Source organism: Pempheris klunzingeri, chromosome 13 (genome assembly GCF_042242105.1).
Source record: "Pempheris klunzingeri isolate RE-2024b chromosome 13, fPemKlu1.hap1, whole genome shotgun sequence".
NCBI lineage: Eukaryota > Metazoa > Chordata > Actinopteri > Acropomatiformes > Pempheridae > Pempheris > Pempheris klunzingeri.
In genome coordinates this window covers 130562-153952 of record NC_092024.1, presented here as the reverse complement: position 1 = coordinate 153952, position 23391 = coordinate 130562, and the positions used below count along the sequence as shown (strand labels likewise).

The window sequence follows — 23391 nt, the reverse complement described above, 5'->3', positions numbered from 1 at the left end:
TGAGCGGCGGAGCTAGCTGCCCAGCTAGGCTAGCATTCAGGCTGCGGACTGTAGCTGAAGGGAGGTGCGATGGATGGATGCGTCGCCCCGCTACGTTTGACATATTTATCTTCTGTTTAAACAGAATGCGCCTTCTCTGACAACATTTACCCCTTGATATACTCCCCGCTGTTGCGGAGGGCTGCTAAAACGCAGCGCAGCGTTGATAAATGATCCAGGAGCGACGGTTTTTCGTTATAGTTTGAAGATTAACGCTAGCTGGGGCTGTTTAAGTGGCTAAACAGCTAGCTCCTCCTTGCTGTCTACCATCGCATTCTTGTGTCTCCTGCGCCAGGAATGTTCTCCAAAAAGCCTCATGGGGACGTTAAAAAATCAACACAGAAAGTGTTGGACCCAAAGAAGGACGTGTTGACGAGGCTGAAACACCTCAGAATAGTCATTGGTAAGTTAAAAATAATTATCAAGCAGCGAACAGGTTAGCTTGCCTGTCCGTGTGTACAGGGAATGCCACACCAAATTTCATCTCGAAAATCATGAAATTTAAAGTTGTCTTGCCTTGTAAAGAGATACAGCCTTTTTTTGACAGAATTTAAAATAATCTCGCATTTATTACTATACTATACTATAACTATTCGGCATCCCTTCTTCTCTCACCCATTGCAAAGATATTGGTTACCTATTATATTTTTTCACATTAAAGGAATTCTGATTCTGATTCTGATTTGTTCATCTTAAAAGTTATTGCTTTTTTCTTTTTCCCTCTGAATGATTATGGTACTCACCAGTGAGCCCTGTGTACAGCGCTGCTGTGTTTAAAAGTGAATGAGGCTAGCTGTGTCCGCTGTCAACAGTCTGTGAGTTAAAACAGGGTTTAAAGACGTGCTGTACTGTATGAAAGTGACAGTCCCATTGAGTGAATACACTGTCAGATTTTTGAATGGAGTTTGTCATGTGGTGGCCGTGTGGAGGAGAAACGGGTGTTGTGTTTTTACTGGGAGAATGTGTGCATGAAGCTGAAGGCGCAGTCATGCTACAAAGCTGTTAATCAGGGTGCTGTGATTTCTCCAGAGGTGGGCCTGATTGTTGCATGAGAAAACATGATGAGTGAGAAATGCTGAGGGTTTATTTTATAACGTGTGTTGAGATATGGTAAAACACAACACCAGCTGCAGTGTTGAATAAATGTGTGGGAGAATAGGGAGGGTAATGGGTATGAAGAAGTGATGGAGTGGCTGTTTGTGTGTATCTTTCACTGACACAGTCACGCATGTCCACACCCACACACACACACACACACACACACACACACACACACACACACACACACACACACACACACACACACACACACACACTGACCGGTGTGGGAACAGCCTCTACAATTTCCTCCCTATGTCTCTATACAGTAGCCTGACTTCCTGTTTCTATTGTAAGAGCTACTGTGTTCTGTGTGTGTGTGTGTGTGTGTGTGTGTGTGTGTGTGTGTGTGTGTGTGTGTGTGTGTGTGTGTGTGTGTGTGTGTGTGCGTGTGCGTGCGTGCGTGTGTGCACGCCATGGAGAGAGAAAGGGGTGTGCCCCTCTCTCTACTCTATGGGGAACACAAGACCTCGATAACAATCACAGAGACACACAAACACACTTGCACTCACATTGTTTGGGAAGGAATGCTCAGGCAGCTGAACAATAGCTAACCACACAGTTTTAACGATCATGGGGCCAGACCTCCACTTTTGGAAAATGCATGTGGGCACTACTTGTTGCAGCACTGATACGAATTGATTACTGGAGCAATGCCACTTTAGAAAGCAAGCAGGCCAAATATTACACCCCACAGTAAGAATTACTCATCCATGTTTCTGATAATGTTCATGCAGTTGTCATTCTCATGAAAAATTATTGTAATCTATTAATTTTCTTTAAAAACAAGACCTCTCCTGATAGCGAGAGTGCGCACCAAGTGTGTTGGGTAATTTATTATTTTTTTTTAAAGTTGAGTAATAAAATACTTCATGCCTGATCTGAAAGAATGATTCAACACGAAGCTTCACTTTGCAATCCCTTTGATGCAAAAAGTTATTAAGTAACTGCTCTCCAGCCCTGTTTGGCATTCTTGTTGATGCCAGACCGGAAAAACAAAGAGCTGGCCTCATAGTTGAGTTTAGAATAATGACTAAACCTTGACTACATTTATATAGTGGTTAATAATTCATTAACCACCATCTAAGCCATGGTCTATATAAGCTCAGTTCATGTCATGATGAAGATGCCACCTCTGTATCACATTACAGGGTCATTTCTTTCCATTAGTAGAAGTCAAATTCAGTCTTTCTGTTCACACTGTAATGATCCCAACTTAAAAAGCACCAATTCAAGTAAAGTCATCGGAAAATGCAGTTTTAAAGGTATTTCATTATTTAGAGTATAGTTGTAGTCTGGGTAAAAACAGGTATCAGACTCTTATGGAAAGCTGAGGGTAGAAACAGATATGACTTGATCTGTATTATTGTATATGACACTTGTTGACTGTGATGTACAACAGTAGGTAAATGTAGCTCTGGCCATCATGGACTGAACATTTGGTCAAAATAGCATTCAGTGCTGTTGTAATGTCAGTGCATGTGAATGTTGACTCAATAATTAACGTCGGGTTTTGTAGAAAAATAGCTTGTGTTTATCAGTTTAAAAGATGGCTTGTGCAATCAGGTAGTGTGCAATGTTGTCAACCCCCAGAGGAAAAGATAGAAAACCATTCAGCTAGGCCACTAAGACCTTACAAGGGCAACCACTATGGCATAGAACACAGACGGCCTCAGTGTGTGTGTGTGTGAGAGTGTGTGTGTGTGTGAGGGGCGGGCATGGCAGAGTTCAGCTTTTAGATTTCATATAAACAAACCCAGAGACTATCACCAGAGGCTCCTATGTGTGTATGTGTGTGTCAGCGTACATCCTTATGTCCTGCATGCTTGTGTATTTTCTTTCAGTTTTGACCCTGAACTGCAGTGGTGGCTGTATTCTCAGTATGAGGGTGTGTTTATATGGGTATCTGGATCTCTGTGTCTTAGTCAGCGTGTCTCTTTCCTATTGACAGCCAGTAATGTTTAGGAAGAGATTCAGTGCAGAACACACAAAGGTAAACTTCCCATCCTGCAGAGCAGTGTATCGTAAAACTGGGCTGTGAGTCTTAACGACTGCATATTTAGAGAACCTATATTCTGCGGTGAGGTGACAGTTCTCAAATGTACTTCCCATGATGAAATGTCAGAAATGTATGGTCTGAACAGCAGGGTTTGCGGATGTGTTCAGACATCTAAGTCTAAAACATATAGACCAAAATAGGATAGAGAAGAGCATATAACTGATTGAATTGTTCATCACATTACTTAGCTATTCATTGTGAGGATGTTTCCCTGTCCTCTGATGTTTTTATTGCTATATTTTATTTAATTGCTCTGTTTTTCTCTGACTAAAAACAGCTATGAGAGTGCTTTATATGTAAAATGGGCTGGTGAAGGAGATGTGCAGGTTTTATGAACTTGTGATGTGAGGAATGAAAAGGAGGATGGTCATGGAAAAAGTGTTGAACACTGCTTTTAATACAGAAAAAGTTTACATTTCTGGGGGAATCAAAGGCATCTTTGTGGAAAGTTTTGAGTTAATCCTGGTGTTCTTCTCCTGTGTGTGTGTGTGTGTGTGTGTGTGTGTGTCTGTCTGAGAATTAATTCTCACCTTTATTTCCCCTCTCATTTTCCAGAAAATGCAGAGCCCTCAGAGCTGAAACAGTTCTTCGACTTGAACTACTCCCACATTTACTATGTCTTCTTTGAGAACTTTGTCACCATTGAGGTCAGCCTCAAGCAAAAAGGTGCGTTTTACTCACTGTCTACAGTAGCTTTCACTGGGTAGAAATAAGGGATGACTCCTAATTTTCAAATATTTAAATGTAGATTAAATTATGACTATAAAAAATGGAATAGCTTATGCGACTATCGTCTAAAGATGTAGATCAGGTCTCTGTAAAGATGTGTGCACGGATGGTCATTCTGGTGCTGTCGACTCAAGGTCTGCCTTAATCCAAATGCTTCATTCACACATGTAATTCTGACATAAGTAACATGTGTTTCAGCAGTAAAGGAGAAACAATAACCGATAAAAAAACAACAACATAGTTAGCAAAGTTTGAACAAGCTACGTAGCCTGCATCTGGCGGCAGTGGGGCGTTGATATTTGAAGAATGGTCAAAACAGTTCAGTTACTTATGAATAATATTTTTGCTTGAAAAGCACATCCCTAGTAGAAATAAATAAATGTGTCATTGCTATTTAGCCATATCATCGTGCTTTCTTTCAAGCTAGTGTGTGTGTTTCAGGTCACAAGTCTCAGAGGGAGGAGCTGGACTCAATCCTCTTCATCTTTGAGGTAATAGAATATTAGTGTAAATGTCTTATTGAAATGGAAATCTAATGGAAACTTTTACTGAATGCTCAATGCAGCACTGAAGCATCACTGAAATGTGTGTGTGCTCTTACTTTCTGTAGGTGGTCTTGGACTGTACCACAGCACCAGCTGGCATTGACCTTAGGCTAAGGCCACTGGCATTTAACAACACTCAGAACTGGGTGGTGGTGCTTAGAGTAGCCAGGATAAGATAGTGGAGGCAGTTTGTGTTTGTAACCAGCCTCCATTTAGCCCTTTGCACTCTTTAAATTTAGAACAAGTCTGAGCAAACCACAAGTCCAGTGAGTACTTGGATCAAAGAATGTGTTTAGTAAAGGTTTCCAGTCATAGGCTGCAGTTAAAATTAGGGCTGGACTATAAACTGAGTTCACAGAATTATTGATTATTTATGTCATACTGACTTAAAAATAGTCATATACAGGAGCATTTTGGCCATTGGTCATTAGTCTGAATCCAAAGCCAAATAACTCACTCATAATACATAACATAACAAGTAAAAAATGTTGCAACTGATAATAATTTTCTCAATATCTGAATTCTTTCTCTCCAGAAAATCCTGCAGCTCCTGCCAGAGAGAATCCAGAGCCGATGGCAGTTCCACAGCATCGGTAACCCAAACAAAACCACACTCAGCCCTTTCCCCGAACCACATTACAATTGATCTTATACGCTTGTGCATCAGATCAGATCGCCCCAGCGAAATGTGTTTGTAAATCAGGTTTAACCAGTTTTGGACAGTGTGACAATGTGGTCACTCACATGATTATTAAGATTATTTGTCAGAGGCCAACCAGCACCAAAACATTACAAAGAGAAGAATGATTGGCATGGAATGTAGCAGCTGTTGTCCTCCTCTTGTCATGGGGTTGCAAACTGTAGAGGAGGTTTATCAATACCAATATATTTCACAAATGTGTTTCACTTTCCTAAAAATGTCTTAACTGCAGTTTGGCAATTCATATCTTTCACAGTTTCAAAAGGATGTAAAATCATGCTTCATCGTTATAAAGTCATATTCACTGTGTGCTGTAGTTTGAAAGGACCAGGCTTACATATCTTTGTCACTCAGGGCTGATCCTCAAGAAGCTGTTGCACACTGGAAACTCTCTGAAGGTAAGGAACTAATCCTCCCAGCGTCCTAAGGGGACATGAATAACATCCTATTTTTGTCTTAATTCACGTTTCGCTAAGTCCCACTCCTCAGTTGCAGACTGGCCAGTCATAGTGTAGCATTAGCCAGCTTTGACCAGGATCTGACAACTGTACAGCTGTGCTCCACAGACTCTCACTGAAGGTTGTCCTTATTTTTTTGGCTGGTGTTGTGAATTTCCAGCATGTCATGGTTAAACACTGTACCTGGGTTATGTGTAATAGATTGGCCAGAGAGATAAAGAGAGGAAGATAAAGAGGAAGTTTCCTTTCTTCCTGTGGAGCTAACATTAACTAGGAGAGTACAGTACATCAGTCATACTCCTGAACCTACTGAAGATGTGGTGAATGGATTCTAGCAGTGAATAAAGATCTACCTTGCTTTATGCTATAAAGCAAGGTAGATCTTTTATCAAGTTTATAGCAACACTGTTGCTCCTTAGAGGGTTCTTGGTTCTGTGTCTTTACAGTGTGGGTAGTATAGGCAAATGAACAATGTTTAACTTTCCCCTGTGTTGCCTGCAGCTAGAGCTCCTTCAGATTCCTTTAGGGAGTGCACTTCCTGACAGTGAGGGCTCCATGCTAGCTCTGACAGCTTGACAGAGTAGCAGCAGCTAACAATAAGGGAGAGCTCCTTAGCGAACGGTCAATTTAAAAAAAACAAAGACTAAATGCTGCAGTTAACGCGCACTAATTTGGATATCATACCTCTTGTCCATCTCTCACCTACACTGTAGATCCGCCGTGAAGGTGTGCGCTTGTTCTTGCTGTGGATGCAGGCGCTACAGAGTAATGCAGAGCGTGAGCAGCTCTGCATGTTTGCCTGTTTGATTCCTGGCTTCCCCGCTCCTCTCTGCCATGGGACCCCACGCACCCTGGACACTCTGATCAACCCTCCACTGAGTTTAACAGAGAGTTAGTAGAAGAAGCACACACACACACACGCACACACAGTGGAGCTAGATTGGCTCAATGTTCAGCAGTCATTAAAAAGAATACCCGACAAGATATAATATCTTAGATAAGAACACCATACGTTTTTCCACAATGTATGTGGAGATTAGATCAATGACAGCACATTTTGCAGTATACATTCTAAAATAAACATTAAATCTCCCTGCTTCCTCCCCCTGCAGCTCAGGTTACCCCAGAAGAGATCACTCCATTGGTTCCTCCCCAGTCAGGCGACAAGAACCAGGAAGACCTCACTGCGTATTTTTTAGAAGCTCTGCTGAAATACATGGTAAACCAGGTATTATCATCATTTCTTACTAACACCGCTAACACTACATAATTACACTTTTGCAATGTTGTGATGCTTTACTAATGATACTAATGCTGAACACATGGGAGGTCTGTCATTTACTGACACATATTCACAAGTATTCATTAATGACTGGTATCATTAACTCCTTCAAATACAAATTGCATCCCTTATTGACACACACAGACTTTGTTCTTGTATTTCCTCTTGTTGCTATCACACACAAACATACATGGAGTCATACACACACAGTGATAACATTTCCCCCTCAAACAATGGTGCTCTTCTCTGCTTGACCCGCGTGATGCTCTCTTTGTAAAACGACCTTGTTTGTCTCTGTGTGCGTGTGTGTTTCCACCAGGCCAAGTCTCTAGAGTGGCGTTGTAAAGAGAACCATGAACGTGGCTTCAGCTTCCTCTTTGGTCACTTCAGGAAGTTTTACCTTCCTCACATCTTTCCCAACTTCGCCATGGAAACCAGCCTCTACAACCCCATACTGGGTTAGTTATATTAGGTCTTTGATGTCTACTGGAAACTGTAAATGAATTTGCTCGTTGGAACACATTGAACAGCAATGTTGTTTTATTGTAACCCTACAAAAACAAAGATTTTCTTCTTGGCCGCAGACGTGCCTCCAATGCGTCCTAAGCCCTACTACAGTGTGGTGCGCAGGGAGCAAGACGGCGGTGAAACACTGTACTGCACCAAAGAGAGCTTCCTACAGGCCCGAGTCATCTTCATCCGCTGGCTGGTTTCCTTCTGGCTTGAGCCACGACCCAACACACACACACATATCCCAGGAACAGAGGGAGAGATCGTCCCCAAAAACATACAGGTAACACGCACGTATTTTGTCGACAAAGTGTGGTTAAAGTCACTGGAAAGTTTCTTGTATGGAGGTGGTAATATATAACCAACAATGATTTTCATTTTTGTTTAATACAGAAAATAGTTGAAGTTGTCCATCACTGAGTTCAAGATGTTCTTCAGATGTTTTTTTTGTCCAACCAACACTGCAAATTCTTAAAATACTCAGTTTATAAAGAATATAAATAATATTATTTATTCCATCATTGTATAATTTTCACCTCCAGCGAGCAGCAGCTGGGTTGGCCGCTCGCTCTGCAGGCAGCTCAGACGACAGCGGTGGCAGTGGGATTCGGTCTGACAGCCACCTGGAGGGTACCGGATTCTCATCTGGACCAGGAATTGTGGGACTATCTGGGGGTCCAGGAGCCGGGGGTGAGCCTGAACAAAGTCACTCCAACACGTCCACGTTAACGGAGAGGGAGCCCAGCTCCTCCTCACTCTGCTCCATGGATGAAGAGCAGCTGACTGACATGGAGGTGGTGAGGAGGGTACTGACCAGCTCCAGAACCAATGTCAACTTCATCACTGAGATCTTTAGACAGGTGAAGAAGGAATAACATCATCTTTCTGGGAGTGGGAACTGATCATGGTGGTATTTTTCTAATGGTAGATTTACTGTCAATATCATCGGTCCAATGTTTCTTCTGGTCTTCACACGATATGTCAGTCTTTCCTTGAAGGATGCTTCAAATCAAATAATAGTCAATGTTGTGAAATAGTACCTGCTAATATTTGTGTCTATGTTATGTCCAAAACAGGCATTTCTCCTTCCCATGTGTGAAGCTGCAGCAATGCGTAAAGTCGTCCGTGTTTACCAGGAGTGGATCTCCATGGAGGAAAGGCCAGTGTTTATGAAGGAGCCAGAGGAGGGTCCATATCCCACAACTAGCAGTCTGGATTCAGGCTCTCAGCACGGAGACAAGGAGGATGAGGTGAAGTACCTGAAATCACTAATATAATCATGAATACCTAAATTAAATATGGGACATGTGCAAGTGAACAGACCTACTCTACTGCTCTGTCACAAATTACCTCATCATTTGTATTTAACACCCCCCCACAAGTTTTTAAACTTGTACTACACTAATGTCAGGTTTTGAGGAAAGGAATATGCCGAAGTCCTGAAAACAGGATCGAGTTTAAAAAATATGGAAATGGCAGCTAACAATGAAAATTCGTAAGACTTTGTAAGAAGATACACAATGAAGGTGACGCTGTGCTAGCTAGTGATGTGGATAACAAACACAAACAGAATGTACAGGTTTTTTTTTTTTGGCATCTCATTCATCGAGTGCTAGAGAAGTAATTGTATTATTTTATGTTATTATGTATTATGTTTTTTTTCCTATTTCATTAAAAGAAGAGTAGGCAATTTGAACATGTGCTAGACTGACCAGCCCACTAACAGGTGGATCTCAAAGAAATGAAAGAGGGATTCAAGGAAGATTTTTTTCTCTTTGTCAGGGAATGAACAAGGCAATGGACAGTGAATTGCTAGAGTACAGCGTTCACGCTGGAGTTCAGACTACACTACAGGTAGTGTCCTCACACACTTAAGATATTTATGTTTGTCCATGTCATATATGCACACACAAAAGTCGTTTTTTGTTTTACTTGACCTTAGAACAAGTAGAATCAATAGTTTGTGGACCCATTTTGCATCCCAGCTGCTTGTCTCCTTCTCAGGTATTTATCACCCACTCCTCCAACGTTTTCCTATTGGAGCCAGCCAACGACATCAAGATCCTTTTAGAGGAGCATGTCGACATGTGCAAGCGAGTCCTGAACATCTACCGCAGCCTTGTTATGCATGAGACCATGGACCAGAAAACATGGTACAAACAGAAGCTGCACTTACACATCAGATACACAATAGTCACACTTGTTAGTGTAGTCTGTCAGACACTATTTAAAATACTACCTACATACATTTATGGAAGCATGTTGTTGTTGAGTTCAGCCACGTCAGCTTACGTTCTAATGAAATTGTCTGTAGGGAGCAGATCTTACTGGTTCTGCTGAGGGTGACCGAGTCAGTGATGAAAAGACCTCCATCCATCATGCCTCATGGCAAGAAGAACAACACACTGTCAGGCAGACTGGCCGGACCCATCTTTCAGGTACATTATTATCACTATATTAAACTGGCCAGATATATTTTTTCACCGGTACCAAACATACAGTTTTGTGCAGTGCTGTCCAGAGTGTTATCTGTGTGGTAGATGGACACAGTTTTCTCTGAGGTAAATCAAATATTAATAGGGATATTGGTGCAGTCATGATAAACTTACTGGTGTTTACAGCAACATAAGCTTCCAGAAGAGAATGACTAGCTTGTGGCGTTCTTAATGCTTAACATACTGTACAGTTGGCTACAAAGACAGATATAACAAAGAAGTACTTTGTCTATGTAAGGGATAATGTACAGCCACTCAGTCATTATTACAAAACAACAGGGTGATGCAGAACTTGAGTAACCCTGAAGGTGTTAGTTTTGCAATTCGCAGTACATTAATCCCCTTATCACACAGCTAGTTACTAAAGAAATCAATCAAGTTGACACAAAATATTGATCAAAAAATTATCTTTGATTTTAAAAATGTGTTTATTTCTTCTATAGTAACGGTCTGCTACCCAGAAATATATACAGAAATGCTTTGACTGACCGATCAGAATGTCATATTCAACAAAGACATTTAATGATATCAGTGTAAATTATGTAAAACACATAATGCATTCATGGTAATCATCTGATGGAGTAGTTTATTTCAATATGACCGTGGTCTTGGGCTCTTCTTCATCTCTTCTATTCAGAATACTGTATTGAAAATTATTTACCAACAGTAATTTCCTGAAGCCCTGTCCCGGTGTGTCACTCAGCTGACTTGTATTTAGTTTTGATGAGCACAACCTTTTCTCATTTAACTTTCTATCATTTCATTCCCCTCTTTCTGTATAGACACTGATAGTAGCCTGGATTAAGGGGAACTTGAACGTCTACATCAGCAGAGAACTGTGGGATGACCTCCTCTCCGTCCTCTCCTCTCTTACCTGCTGGGATGAACTGGTCACTGAGTGGTCACTCACCATGGAGACCCTAACCAAGGTACCAGAAGTGAATTTAATCATGCTGTCTTCCAATCATTACATCTGCAATGTGTATGGATATGAATGAGTTAAATTCAGTGTTTTAACCAAATTTATTTCAGTTGATTCCTACCTTCAATGAGAGATTAACCTTTTGATATTTTTTTTAAAAAACATGACACTAGAGAAGTAGAAGTGAATTATAATGCAAGAAGCAATAGTTTAATTTTTATTTTCATGCCTGTTAATTTTTGCTACTTGTTCACATGACTGGATTACACTGAGAACTATCATATTTCCATTGAAAAATCTTTTTTTTTTTTTTTTTTTTTTTTGCTGTAAAGGATAACCCTGGGTTTTTTTTTAACCTATTGTGGGTTTGAAATGACTGGTAGGTACAAAAAGTTTTGGAATTGGTCCAGTACAGCAGCTCAGTTGGCAGCCGAGAACAGGTGGCAGTGAGGCTATATTGGCCGTAATGCAGTCCTTCTGGGTAACTGTGACCCGATGAAGTTACATCCACTAAAAGTGACTGTTTGTGTCACTGACAGACTCATTATGGGAAGCATTCCTACAGAGATAGACCTGTAAGATCCTTTTTATTTAACCAAAAACAGCCGTTGTATCACGCTATTCCAACCCACTAGACTCCATTGACAGTAACAATAATTTTAGTTAGTTGGTTTGTGCTATTGTGTGTTACACAAATATTGTGTTGAGTCTGAACAAACCCCTTTTTAAAACACCAAAGTCACACAAACAAAGATCCAGGTTTAGAAATTACCGGAGATATCTTTTTAAGCATTAGTTTAAGTCAGTTATGTTGTTCCCATCTTCACAAGTATGATAACATAAACAAGTGTGAAAGCAGTGTGTATGTCTTTGTGTCTTAGGTGTTGGCCAGGAACCTGTACAGTGTTGATCTGAATGAGCTGCCTCTGGACAAACTCAGTGAACAAAAACAGAAGAAGCATAAAGGAAAAGGTTGGTCACTCCTGAGATTCCTCAGATCAGCGGATCTGAAATACAGACAGCTGTTTTTGTCATCATGTAGTCCAGAGCCGACTGTATCTATTGAAGATTATTACAAGCTATTTACACCACATATTTCTTTGTCTTTGTTCATATCTAACGTGCCAAAGCCAGATTCAGTGAAGACACTTGCCCTACAATCTCATACTGTGGCTGTCAGCAGTTGACCACAAGGAAAATGATCACAATATTAAAATGTACACAATAAGAAAATATCCAGAAATATGAACAAAATAAAAGAACTGGGGTATATTATATCTAAATACAAACTATGAAATAAAACAGAAATATGCATCATATCTGTAAACTGGACCTTTTTCTTTACTCAACAATGCACAGTCACAGGTAACATATGGCAGGAATCAGAATCAGAATCAGAATTACTTTAATAATCCCCAGGGGGAAATTGATACAAATAATACCACTACTACCAACAGTAATATATAACATGTACACTCTGAGTGAGGAGCTGTATTATATAATAATAATGATAATAATAATAATATTGTGAAACAAGAAAATGATATTATTGTGGAATGTCCATTGAGAAATGATGTCCCACTCCATCCATTTCCACCAGGTATCGGTTCGGAGGGCCAACGGCAGATTGTGGATCGTTCGTTCTCTAAAGGCTGGAGCAGAGACCAACCAGGCCAGGCGGCAGCCATGAGGCAGCGAAGCGCCACCACCGCTGGCTCTCCAGGCATCGAAAAGGCTAGGAGTATTGTCCGCCAGAAGACTGTAGGTCAGTATCTCTATCTCGTACATGACTTTCCTCCTCCTTCTGTGTGTGTGAATTACAAACTCCCAGAGGAACGTCATTGGAAAGGACTAGTGCTCTGTCTTCGGCACACTTCAGGTCGCTTCTTTTTGTTCTCAAGTCAGTTTTATTAGACTTGATGTCTTCTCTCTTCCCTTCCTGCCCGCCTGTCTGTCTGACAGGAAGTTGTGGCGTATGCTTACTGTCATTCCTCCTACTCAGTAGAGTCTTGTTTATGTCAAGCCTTGAACTGGGGCCATGGTGGAAAAGAAATGGTCATAACACCGCAGTGTACTGGAAATGCCACGTCAAGATAATAAGATAACTCATGCACATGCATTTTTTAAATAACATAAAAAGCATGACTCAACAAGGGTTTTTCAAACTACAATACACACATTTTACAAATCTACTGCCTCTGGATGTTTTCCTTGTGATGAGTGATGGTAGGACCTAGGAGTTTATCAGCTTCTCTGGGCCCATGATATGCATTAGCACCACAATTCTAAAATAACCAAGTGTGCTTTTCCTGTGAGAAAAAAGTCCATACATGTTAACCAACATTCTTGCAGGTACGTGGTACACACAACTTTTGTTGTGAATGCATGTTAACGGTGTGTCTGACTAGCATTGAAGGAGATGTGTTGTGCTCGTTTTCAGGTTAATTCTTCTATTTGGGGGTCCTACTAGTATATGTTTATGTTGTAATGTTCAAAAAACACACTAAAAAGCAAGATCTCGACTCTGAAGGGGAGCAGCATTAGCTGAGCAACATGCTAGCTCAAAGTTCAACAGACTAACCTGCCAAATATACGGCAAAACAACATAAAACATTGCAAAACTTACAGCTTCAAGTCTGAAATTGGGTCACAGATAGCTGGCATTTATCCATCCTTGATTTTGTGTTGTAATAGGCCTTGTTAAGAAAGCAGTCCACAGTAAAATAATGTTTCACCCACACAGAGTAGTACATGTTTTGGTGATATGATGTTATGATTTATGTTATTTTTGCACAATTTGTATGTTTTGCTCGCATCTTTGACATCTAGAGCTAGCGTTAGCCTACATAGCAAAGGCAGACAGTGAGGTGGATTCGGGTCTCAGTAGGCAGGACCTCCACCCTGCTTGAGGGCTGAAGGAGGTCACATGATCAGATTCCTGCGTGAGACGTCACATGCAAGGCCAAATCTGGAGCGGAGCGTTTTCACACACATTTACTAAAAGATGGAACAGTAGAAAAAGAGAGGATGATTTTTTCACTGAGTTGGAAGGTCTGTAGAGACAACAGGGACACACATTTATGTTGAGGAGACATCAAAAAGTGCATTTTGCACAGTATGTAGTGTAGTGCTCCTGTATATCGTGGTCTTTGAAGCAGAGCTTTGAGCTGTACAGACTGTTGTGCTGCCACCAGCCTCTCACTGTCTTTCCTATAAAGCTAACCCCGTCTCACTCCTCCTTCACCTTCCCTGTATCTGTCCCTCTACGCCCCCGACAACCGTCCTCTTTTCTACACTTTCCTGTCACGTCTCTGTTTTCACTGATTTCTTGTCTTTCTCCCCAAATTTACCCTTCTTTGCTTTGTCTCTACCCCGTAAATAATTTATTTTTCTGTATCTTCACCTATTTCTATCTCTCATTTTTACTTTTTACTCTTTTACTACCATCTTTTATTTTTGCCGGTGTTACTTTTGACATGCCTTTGTTTTCATTTCACTTTTCAATTTCACTTTTCTATCCACCTTCCTTCCACTCGCCTCTTCTCCCTACTTGTCATCTCAACAATACCTTCCTTCTTCCTTCTTTCATTGCCGTCTTTGCTTCCCTTTTCTGTCTCTGTCTCTCTTCTGTCTGTTCTCCCCACCTCTTCAGCCCTGCGTAGCTGTTCTACGGGGGACTCTCTGCTGTCCTCAGCCTTTATCCGCAGTGCTAAGAGTGCTCCTGCTCTGGCTCCGCCTCTTCCTGTCCTCCTCCACCACCACCACCCTTTACTACCCCCCCTTGCTGACCAGCTGGCAGGTACACACTCTTTGCACTACCTGTCTGCTTGCCTGCCTGGAAACTTTACATGTCTGTACGTCTATCAGAAACTGAAACTTTATGCCCGTCGTCTTGTCTCTGTCTATCAATTTTTCTGGTTGCCTGTCATTTCTGAAGCATGTGGTCCATCAGGAATCATCCAGCCCTTCCCCTTTTGATCAGTAACTGGGATGATCAGTGTGACTTTGAGAAACGCTTGAACATCAAAGATGCATCATCCTCCTGAAGCTGTGCATTAGTCTGATCAGCATTCCTTGACATTTTGCATGTACCAGGTGAATGATCAAAGCATCTGTATCACCCATTTAAAGTATTTTTTTTCTCTTTTTGAAAATAGAGAACATTTGAAGAGTTGAGATATTTATCCAAGTTGGCCAGTTGTCTCAATATCTGTCTGCCCACAGTTATTGTGGTTACTGTTGTGGTTTTAGCATTAGGGGATGCATTAGATTTTTGCCATGGCAAAGAATGAAATGTTGTCAACACATGGCAAACTATAGGATGTAAATTGTACACAGGTTCCACAGGTAGATGGATATAGTGTACGTATCTCTGTTTCTGTTGTCTGTGTGTCTGCATGAAACCTGACCTACCTGTTCTCCTGTCTGCTTGCTTGTTCCTCTGCCTGTTTAACTTTTACTTATCTGCCTGCCTGCATGCATGCATGTTCCTCTTCCTGTACTGTTTTATGCATAATACAAGCATCTATTTCCCCCTTTGTTTCTAAGCCCTTCTCTTATTCACTGATGTGTGATATTTCATTTGATGCCATTTATTCCTGGGATGACATTTAAGTAAACTCCCTTCCTTATTTTCTGTAGGTTATGGTGATGATTTTACTTTATCATGTCTTCTGCTATAGTGATTTTACTTATTACATTGGTGTACTTGTTTGATTGTGTGTTCACTTTTGGTGTGTGTGTTTGTGGTAACCTCTTGATGATCACATCTTAATAAAAGTTGCCATTTATTTACAATTTGACATCCAATCAAAGTGAAAACTGCCAGATGGACATAACAAATGTCAATGCAGAGGAGCAAAACACTAACTACAACAGATTTTCCTTAGAGTTCAAAAACATTATCTATCAATAAGTGAGTGCATGCCCTTTGTGGCATTACTTTGTCTGCTTAGCATAATCTGTCTTTTCAGAGGATTATTGTTGGTTATTATGTAACCACAAGTCAGTTTGCCATCAGAATGGCCATCCCTGAATGATCTCAAGTTGTTTATTGCAGGCTTTTAAAGGGGTGGTGGTCTTTATTTTTTTGTGTTTGGTCACATATTTGTTCATACAGTTTTCTGGTTGAGGTGGTAGAAGTTGTAATGAGCTGTCTGGGCCATCATGAATGCTGTTCTGGTTTGTTAGCTGTATCTACAGTGTAGTATCCACAGACAGATGATTTTGACTTCAAACAAAATAGGAAGGTGTTCAGCATTATGACTTAAACAATTATCATCAAGGAGTTTATCAGTTAGGATCATGATGTGGCGACATGATAAAGGACCATAAATTAGATTGCTTTAGCATTCATGGTTTTATGCACAAGTAATGAAGTAATGAAACAGTGTGTATTTTTTTAATCTTTTTTAGAAAATCTGTTTTGTAAAATTTGCTTAAATCTATTCTGCACATATTTTGTACACCATCTTGCATTGTAATCACTGTAGAAATGCTGTAATGTTTAAGATAATCAGTAGAATGTACATCATATTTACAATATTTACTTTATGTTTTGGGGGTCTTTGTTCATGTAGAGGTGTGTGTGTCTGTGTGTGTCCGTTTACATGTATCCACTCCACTAACCTTACTCCCCTTCCTTCATCTTCCCCAAACTGGCAGACCTTGAGGACCCACCAATCACGCTGACATCCCGTACCTCTCGGCTACGCCACTCCTCCCAGAGCGATGAGGCCCCTCCCACCTCCTGCTCTGAGGTTTTCCAGGGAGGGGCTTGTGACCTGGATGCCCCGGCCCCTTCCTCCCTTGCAAGAAGCAGCAGCGCCTCTGACATCATGGAGCCTTTCATCGCCGAGCGGGTCAAAGGTGAAGACCCCCAGAGGGATCCCACTTCGATCCCGAATCCCCCTCACCACCACTCCACAACTTCTTCCTTACTCGCAGCCAATAGCCACGTAGCTCAACCACTTCCTCACCTCCTCACCTCCTCCTCTCCCACCCCTTTTACCTCCTCCAACGGTGTTGTTTCTGCATCCTCAGAGGGACAAGATGATGGTAGTGTTTATGACCAGTTCTGGCATCCGGTTGGCTCTCACAGCCATGGTTCTAGTTCTGATTGGGTAAGCGACTGGGAGTCTGCCTTTACCTTTTCATCTGAAAAGGAGATCGATTTAGAAGAGGGTGAAATGGGAGCTGGTGTTGAGGAGGATGATTTATTTTCCTCTATCAGGGACTACCTCACTCATAAAGGAGGTGAGAGGAAGGCGGAGGCAGAAGAGAAAGAGAGTCCTGGTCAAGTACTAGAAAACAGTGTTGTAACTGTGCCTGTGCAAACAGGGGTAGCTAGAGCACAAGTGGAATACACAGGACAGGTAGGAGAGGTAAGACAGGTGATGACAGGGGACAGACAGGTAAGTAAATCTGTCAGACACAGCAGTGTGGATTCAACAGAGGAGAATGAGGTAGAGCAGCGGAGCATCTATGAGTGCCTGGAGTTGCAGTGTCAGTGGCCGTCACCCAATGCGAGGGGGAGTGCTAATGTAGAACGACACTCTGGGGAGAAAAGGGGAGGAGGAAAGGCAGCAGGATGGGAAGGGAAATGCAACCTAAGAAGGGAATTAGGAGAAGAGAATGAGGATGATAAAGAACCGGCAGCAAAAGAGAGGTCCATTTTAATTCGACAAGACGCTAATGCTTTAGAATCTAGCACTGAATCAAATCAAACCCCCCAAACTTTAGACCCAGCTAAGCCCAAGATGTCCCGTAGTATCACCAAGAGGCATCATTCTGGGGGTGTTCATGTTAGCTTCCGGCCTTCGACTGAGTCAGTCCAGTTCCACAACCCGCTTGAGAGTAAAGAGGCCCACTGGAAAGCCAGGCTGCGTCGCCTCAGTCACTTCCACACACACAGCCACTCAGCTGGAGAGAGGCCTGGGGCCGGAGCTGGGACAGGGTCGGGGGCGAAGCTGGGAGCAGGTAGTGCAGGTAAGTTTGGCTCTGCTAGCCATAGAGCAGCAGCACATGAGAAATTAGCCTCTGGGACTGTTGTGGGTAACAGTGGGCCAGGAAGCATAGCAATTGCTGCTAACCAGGAAAACAGGCCTGGAACTGGAGGGGATAAGGACAAGCAACATCCCGGATCCTGTGTGGGATCCAACCACGGCTCTGACGCTCACTCAGAGGTGTTGTCAAGCAGTTCAGGTTTCTCTGGCGTGCCTTCAGGGGTGCGTGGTCGATTGGGACGTTCCGCCTTGCGATCTCGGGCCTCCCGCTCGCGCTCCCAGGAGCCTGGCAGCACTGCCTCACGACACCACCAGGGGGCTCTCCTTGGTGGCGTCTATAAGACTGTGGTTCACGCTCTGTCAAAGCCCCGGCCCCGAGGTCAGGGGTCATCCCAGGGCTCGTCGCCTCAGCGGCAGGGCCGGGCTGCCATGGGTGACGCATCGCTAAGAGATCTCTACTCCCATGTCCTGGGCTACTTTGGACGAAAGACGACAACGCCAGGTGAGGACTGCTACGAGTGAAGCGCTCACAATGGACACAACAGATACAACAACAACTTTGGGAAGACAGATACTCACCAACACACAAACACCAGCAACTCTCTTTTCCTTTTTGGCTGTTTTTAACTGGTTTGTTATGATGGAATGATATTTTTTTGGCTGACACTCATCATCTTGCTGGACTGAAATTCAAATTCCCTGTTGATGTGTTTCCTCTTGAACGTAGTCCCTCCTCCAGCCTGCCTCCTGTCAAGGACCCCCCCCCCCCCTCCTCCCATACCTTCCCACCTGTTCCTCTACCTTGGAAGACCCCTCCCTCCTCCTACTGTCCTCTATATTCTAAGGGCTTTGGGATTTTAACCTCCTCTCCTTCTTCCCCCCCTTCTCCACCTCCTCCCGCTCTTCGATGTTGCATGCGGCCTCCTCATGCCTCCTTCGCCTCCTCCCCGGACTCCGGCCCCTCTTCAACTGCACAAGAGGAAATGACAGTCCACAGAAAAACACAACTGGCTGTAGAAAAGATAAAAGCACCGGTTAAAATACCTCACAGGAAGCTCCCAAATGTTTTGTGACACCTTCCGTATCTAAATGTAGCTCGTTACATTTGAGAATTTAAAGGTTAATCAATGATGTTACTTATCTTAGAACAGCTAACAGTTGTTGCACATACATTTGCATGTAAACATGTTGCTGTAGTTCATTATCAGACCACTAGAATGCAGCATTAGACCTCATGTGAGAGTGACCATATTGGTAATGGTCCAATTGGTAACCAGTAGAATTTGAATGGATAAGAAAAGGTGTGCACTTAAATCACCAATCTTGAATGGTTATTTGCCTTGCACACTGCCACAAGATAGTATCAAACACGATGATTGGTAAGTGGACATTTGAATAAGCGGTGTAAATGCCCTTTTTCTATTCATTCTAATTCTCAGGGTAACACATTGCAGAACTGAGTTACTTACATGTCTTTGTCCTGAGGATCAGGTTTGATGTGAACACAATGATTCGTCACATGAATCTGTCTTGATGTGGAAATACTGTTGCAGACCCTTTCTTTTACTTTATTCTGGAGTGTCGGCTGCCAACTTGAGCCAAATGTTGGATGTGTGGAATTTTCCACAGTGGAGACCAGAATTATTGAAATGATAGTTAATTTTTGAAAAAAACATTTTTGCATGGATTAGAAACATTGAGAGCTACTTTTACAATTACATTGAATTTAGTGAACCCCAAATGATCTGTCACTCCATGCAGACTAAACCCAGATATTATGTGCAGTTGTCTGTCTGGCTTTGTGTTGAACTATTTAAACTCTACGACTGTTGATGGTTATGCATAATCCTTGCTCTATAAACACAGGTAGAGCCCTCCGCTGGGGCTTTATGAGCTTAACCACACAACCTCACATGTCAGAGATGTAAAAATTTGTCTGTCTGCCCCTATGAAAGCCATGTACCCATTCCTCATTCAAGTCCTCAGTGAGGTGAACTGACAGTGAAGTTGTCCCTTTGCAGTGGTGCAGCCACTTGAGCCACAGTGTTGTGTGGCGTGCTGTACTCCCTAATATTGTATTTGCATCCTCACAATAGCTGCTTATTTTGTCAAACTACAATCAAGTCTGAGAGGTTCTACCGTAAACTGAGCTGTGTCGACTGATACTACTGATTGACTACAAAAAGTGCTGTTTTCAAAAGACATCAGTTTCAGTAGTTTGTAGCTACTTAATGACACACTAGTCATTTGTTAGTTCTCTGATCTGTGCCGCTGTGTGATTTTAGTGTAGTCCACTGCAGCGTTTCTGATCCTATTTTCTAATTTCTGTTGGTCATGTCATGGCAAATAACCATTTCAGTCCAATAGCCTACCAGTAGACACAGCTATTATCATGGTATTTAATATCCAGGGCTAGATGAGATACCTGAATAACATACTAATTGGAAGTGGGATATAAAGGTTAATGCTGGAGAAGAGTTGGCTAAAATGACAGTGACAAATTCAATATCTAGCGGTGTTATTAAGTCTGTTTGCTGCTAACATCAGTTCCCTCCATATGATCACTGCAGCGAGATGCTCATTCTTCTAATAAGCAGCTAAAACTTCAGTAACAGAAAGGAATTTTTGCACTGACCCCTGTGGTCTGAAAGTTTCAACTTTGTTGCACGTCTGTACACATCTGGAACAAATATTTTCCTGCTGTGTGATTTCAAATTGCACCTGCAGAGCATTGACGTTTGAACACAGCCTGTTCTTGTTCTGAGTGGCTGTGGTGTATGTGGAGGTTTCCAGTCTTAAATCTACAAGGATAAAATGTGCAGCAAGGTGTAATTTTCCTCAGCTAGATGGCAGCAAAATAAAGATTTTCATTCTGTGTTCAGTAGCTCTTAAGATATATTGACCAAACACCTGGTATTGGGTTGTAGATGTAACCAGGCTCTATCAGCTCACAGGTTTAGAAATTAAAGAACAGTTGATTAGTGCTGTCGGCGGCATATTCACTCTCATCTGATTTGGGATCGATGGATGCTTCCCGCTCTGAGTGTTGACAAACTCACACTTACTGCTGTCATTGCTACCAACTTAACAGCAACATCACTCAACCTAACTGTAGTAATGTAGGCCTCTGACATGCTCCCTGTTTGGACCTAACAAAGTGATAAGCTCTCTCACTCTCTGTGCATGGTGTGAATTAACTCCTGCATTGCTTTTTGGTGGATTTGCTTGCTGTGTCGTGGCTTTCTTTAACAATCAGTCTTTTGCTAATTCAGGGTCTACAGTACACACACATCAGGACTGCTCTTACTATTCAGAGAAAGCTCCAGTTGCGTGGATATTGTGACATTTTGATCAAATATCTCAGCCCTTCAGTATCCTAGGACTATAATGATGCTACAGGAGTTGAGAACAGTGTTTGACCGCTTTCATTTTGGGAAGTGAAACAGGCTAAGAAAATGTCACGATATCCCTTATAGGCTAGGTACAAATAATCTACTTACATAGACTTTGTCAGCCAGACAGACTTGATAGTATAATTATCTCAGTTTTGTGTGTTTGAGCTGTTGGAGTGGGTGTGGATCTTTCACGTCTGTCATTGTTCGTTTCTTCATGTCTTTCACGTCATTTACTTGTCATCATCTCACCTGTCTGCGAACATATTTGTGAATGTTCATCCATTTTTCCATCATTTGTGTGTGTGTGTGTGTGTGTGTTTGTGATCGTGTATGTGGGCATTCTGTCTTTGACTATCACCATATATCTACCCTCTATGTCTGCCTCTAGTCAACAAAGAGGAGGTGGTCCAAAAGGCTCGTCCTGTCTCCAGTGACGTCGGAAGCAGCAATCCAAACTTCTCCGACCTCATGGATGAGTTTATCCAGGAGAGACTGAGGGCCAAAGGAACAGCGGTGAGTACAACACAAACAAGTACACAGACACACACTAATTGAAGATGAGAGTTGCAGTGCCAGACAGCAGATAAGCTGAAATCGCATTAAATCTTACTTTCTTTTGATACACAGGGCCGTCGTGGCAGCAGCCCGGGAAGTTTGGAGGTTCCCAGGGATCTGCCAGAGCTCTTAGAGGCAGGTCAGAGTCCTGGATCACGACCCTCAGATGATCTCCGACCTATTGATGATCCTGGGGTTCCCTCTGAGTGGACGTCACCTGCAAGTGCCAGTGGTTCCGATGTGATCAGCTCAGACAGCCAGTCAGACTCCTTTAATGCCTTTCAGTACTCCACCTGCAAGTTTGATAGTAAGGAGCGAGGGATCCGTTGTTTTTTCCTAATATATACAAACTCCGGGACACAGAATTGTTTGCATATTTTTATATGAAGCTTGCTATTTTATTTGAGTTTGTCAAACATGTTTTTACTTGTCTAAATGAAAAGAAATTCTAGGTAGATTCTTTTAAGTTACAGCTGTGGGATATAAATGGGTGATACATTATACATGAGGATGGCAGAATAAAGGCATTTAAGCTTGAAGAGTTAAAGAACATGAATCACATCATATTGTTGGCATCATTATAACTTTAACCACCTTTAACATCATCAGGTCATTTATTTGCCAACTTACAACGCGCAGTTAGAAATAAAATTTATAGCCCCCTCATGCTACACAAACATTGAACATGTCAAACATGTCCTGTCTAAATAATTGAATTTGGAATAGAATAAGGGGGAATGTAAACAGCAGCAATGAGACAGTGTTTCTTTAAGGGGAAACCAGGGTTAAGGATTATGCCCTGTGTATCCGTGCTTTGCCTCCATTTGGAAACTTTGCAGTACAGAAGTTCTGAAAAAAGTGTAACTGAACATTTTTTCGTAGATTTTACTTTCACGTCAGAAGCTTGCGGAGGAGGAGCTGGATCTGGAGGGGGTGGTCGAGGCAGCTCACTTGACCAGGACAGCCTGGGAGGAGGCGTGGCCAGTGAGGAACACGAGGTAGCAAGTTTGACAACGCTTCACCTCGACTCCGAGACCAGCAGCCTCAGCCACACTGTCACTGTCACTGGTGTGTACACAACATAAAGCTCTCTGTTGCTACTGTATTATTTCAGTGGATCTAAATGGTAAAATGTGTACATAAACCAACAGCCTAAATATTACGAACTATACCACATAGATGTCTACATACTAATGATGTCAGTTTTCCTGCGTTGTGAATGTAATTTGAATGTGTGATTGTACTATCTTACAAAACGAAGACCAGAATTATGCCTCCCGGACGACTCAACAAAAAACATCGCAGTTGTTTTTCATATCTTTTTTTCTTCTTGTGTGTACTGTATATTTCTTTATCCAGGTTCTGAGAGTGCATCTCCCATGCATTCCCTGGGGGGCTCTCGCTCCCAGACGCCCTCCCCTGCCACATTGACAGCAGAACGCGCTGATCACGCACACTCCCACTCACACACACACCTACAGCTGGACCAGAAGCTCCACAACTCTGTCCTACAGACCCCCGATGACTTGGGTAATAATGGGCACACTCTTAAAGATTTCTAACTTGTATATGTCTTTTTTCTTCCTCCTACTAATGTCTC

At 42.2% G+C, this 23391-nt stretch overlaps 1 protein-coding gene across 2 annotated transcripts in view; it reads left to right on the top strand.

Moving 5' to 3' along the window:
- The first annotated feature begins 59 nt into the window (after positions 1-59).
- The window catches only part of ralgapa1 (Ral GTPase activating protein catalytic subunit alpha 1), a 65946-nt gene continuing 42614 nt past the window's right edge, over positions 60-23391 (top strand). For both annotated transcript variants that reach the window (XM_070841782.1, XM_070841783.1), the window contains exons 1-22: positions 60-442; positions 3752-3862; positions 4367-4416; positions 5006-5063; positions 5525-5568; positions 6342-6519; positions 6741-6856; positions 7230-7368; positions 7495-7703; positions 7963-8280; positions 8497-8670; positions 9203-9274; positions 9425-9573; positions 9735-9858; positions 10698-10844; positions 11719-11809; positions 12438-12602; positions 16502-18343; positions 21625-21749; positions 21864-22098; positions 22674-22859; positions 23151-23321. In XM_070841782.1, the coding sequence (XP_070697883.1) occupies positions 337-442; positions 3752-3862; positions 4367-4416; positions 5006-5063; positions 5525-5568; positions 6342-6519; positions 6741-6856; positions 7230-7368; positions 7495-7703; positions 7963-8280; positions 8497-8670; positions 9203-9274; positions 9425-9573; positions 9735-9858; positions 10698-10844; positions 11719-11809; positions 12438-12602; positions 16502-18343; positions 21625-21749; positions 21864-22098; positions 22674-22859; positions 23151-23321 (4810 nt within the window). In that variant the 5' untranslated portion in view covers positions 60-336. The remainder of the gene's footprint in view (positions 443-3751; positions 3863-4366; positions 4417-5005; positions 5064-5524; positions 5569-6341; positions 6520-6740; positions 6857-7229; positions 7369-7494; positions 7704-7962; positions 8281-8496; positions 8671-9202; positions 9275-9424; positions 9574-9734; positions 9859-10697; positions 10845-11718; positions 11810-12437; positions 12603-16501; positions 18344-21624; positions 21750-21863; positions 22099-22673; positions 22860-23150; positions 23322-23391) is intronic.